Genomic DNA, 2121 nt, shown 5'->3' with positions numbered 1-2121 from the left:
TATATATTGGACTCTACCAACAAAACAAAAATGTGGATTATTGCTTGTTTAACAATCCTGGTTATTTGTCTGTGAAGCTAATTAGTTTGTTAGTTATTGACTTTTGCTCAATTAAATTTTTTTATGCATACGTTGTATATGGTATTTTTATTGATCATGTTTTTCATGTCTTATTTCTTTACTTCCTCCTATAAGTGATGGAGATGTATAGATATTATTTATAATGTATAATAAAGGTGTTATTTATGTCACCTAATTAGCTTTACATGCTGAAGAAAAATGTGGTATTTTAGAAGATAATTTATCTTTCACGTTGCCAGAAATGGCGAAATTAATAGTAAAGATTTTGTGGTATTCTCGTTTAGTGACATAATTATATTAGTTGTGCTACCACCACCACGCCACTAGAGGCAGTAGCACTGCAGGCCCGAAAAGATGTGAAAAAGGAGCAGATTTAGAAGAACACAGAAAGCTACGGAAATTGTTAAAATCTGAGCTGCGCTGAAGTAAATAAAAGAGAGAAGTTCAAATACATGCTGAGAGAGAAACTCCTTCCTACGGATGAAGCTAAATCACAGATTTAAAAAGAGAATTATAACGGGAGGCCGCGGATAATATAGGAAATAGCGCCCCCTTCACTTCCGGAGTGCAACGGTCCCATTTACAAATAAGGTACGAGGCTGGCAGTGGTCCGTCCCGTCCCTTCCTGTTTGCTGCAGCGAGGTGGACTTGATCAACTCCCTGCAGCTGGACTCCTCCACTGCTCTGTCTGGCCTGTTGGGTCTGCTGGGTTCTGGAGGGGAACCCGGCCTCGGACCATCGAGTTCCTCTGATTCTCTGCCGTTTGTTATGGTAGGGTGCGCCGCCTGCTGGCAGAAATACAGGACTGGACCTGCTGCCGGTTCAGAACCAGTAGATGGGAATCAGATCTTTATTAACATGTTGAACACACTGACATGTTTGATTTCTAACTGACTCAAACACAACATCTGACCATCTGTAATAAACAACAACATGATAATAATAATAAACAATAATAAAGATGATGGAGAGCAGAAGGAGAAAAAAACACAGAGGAAGCAGAGAACCAGAGGCAAAGTTCTGCTGAAGGGGACCGGGTCCAGAAGGTCTGGGCAGAGCGGCCCTCACTGGGCCCAGTCACCAGTCCCTCACTGGGCCCAGTCACCGGTCCCTCACTGGGCCCTCCCCAGGCTCCTGGCGGTGGCGTTCAGGGTCACCTGGTGAACGTCTCGGGCCACCCTCTCCATGGCAGCCGGGTCGGGTCCTCCCAGAGAGTCCAGCAGACCTGGAACAGAACCAAGCAGAACATGAGTCGGTTCTGACCCAAATGGGACATGGAGGTGCAGAACCGGGCCGCGATATGTCGACTGAAACCAACACATGGAGTCTCCACTGGTATAAGCATCAGTTTTTCTATGTATGATGGTTAAACTGGGTGAACTGGTTCTAGGGCTGAAACGATTCCTTGAGTGAATCGAGTTCCTCGATTATTAAAGTTCCTCGAACAACATTTACCTGTCCGGAAGCCTCGTTAAATTATGTTTCATCATTTAGCCGCCGTGTTCCGGCCGGGTCGTTATTTGGGTTGAGCGGAGCTCCGACTTCCGCCTGAGTTGTTGACGGAAGCTACGTGTTGGCGGCATAACGTCCAGTTTTCCAGTTCGGCCTGGGAGGATTTTACTGATTCATGATTATGTCCGGGTTTTGTCGTTTTTCGGGGACCAATAAGCTCCTTAAAATGACGGGAGCTGCCGGTTCAGAGCGAACGGTGGGATCATTTACACGGTGAGGATGGACTGAACACGGCGGGAGGCTTCAGATGCGTAGCTTCACTGAAAATACCGGAACACATTTCATATCGTCCTGGTCGCAACCAAAGGGTGGCGAAGAGCATCGTGACGTCACCGTTTCTGTGTGACGGACTAAGGAGTCAAACCCCGTCGCCAACATGAACACAGAGCTATACACTCATATTTTCAGTGAGTGTTTCACTACAGGGTTTAAAACAGGCTTAGCTGAAGCGAGCGAGAGAGCAAAGCTCAGCCGGGATGATATGTTGTTACCACTGCGTAGCTCCACAGCCGCCCAGGCAGGGCAGCC

General features: G+C 46.6%; 1 protein-coding gene across 2 annotated transcripts in view; it reads right to left on the bottom strand.

Moving 5' to 3' along the window:
• Window positions 1-902: 902 nt before the first annotated feature.
• yipf3 (Yip1 domain family, member 3) overlaps window positions 903-2121 on the bottom strand; it is a 10613-nt gene continuing 9394 nt past the window's right edge. For both annotated transcript variants that reach the window (XM_008430526.2, XM_008430528.2), the window contains exon 9: window positions 903-1306. In XM_008430526.2, the coding sequence (XP_008428748.1) occupies window positions 1194-1306 (113 nt within the window). In that variant the 3' untranslated portion in view covers window positions 903-1193. The remainder of the gene's footprint in view (window positions 1307-2121) is intronic.

The sequence above is a fragment of the Poecilia reticulata genome, linkage group LG15, assembly GCF_000633615.1.
Source record: "Poecilia reticulata strain Guanapo linkage group LG15, Guppy_female_1.0+MT, whole genome shotgun sequence".
Classification (NCBI taxonomy): domain Eukaryota; kingdom Metazoa; phylum Chordata; class Actinopteri; order Cyprinodontiformes; family Poeciliidae; genus Poecilia; species Poecilia reticulata.
This window is presented reverse-complemented; position numbering and strand designations above follow the sequence as displayed.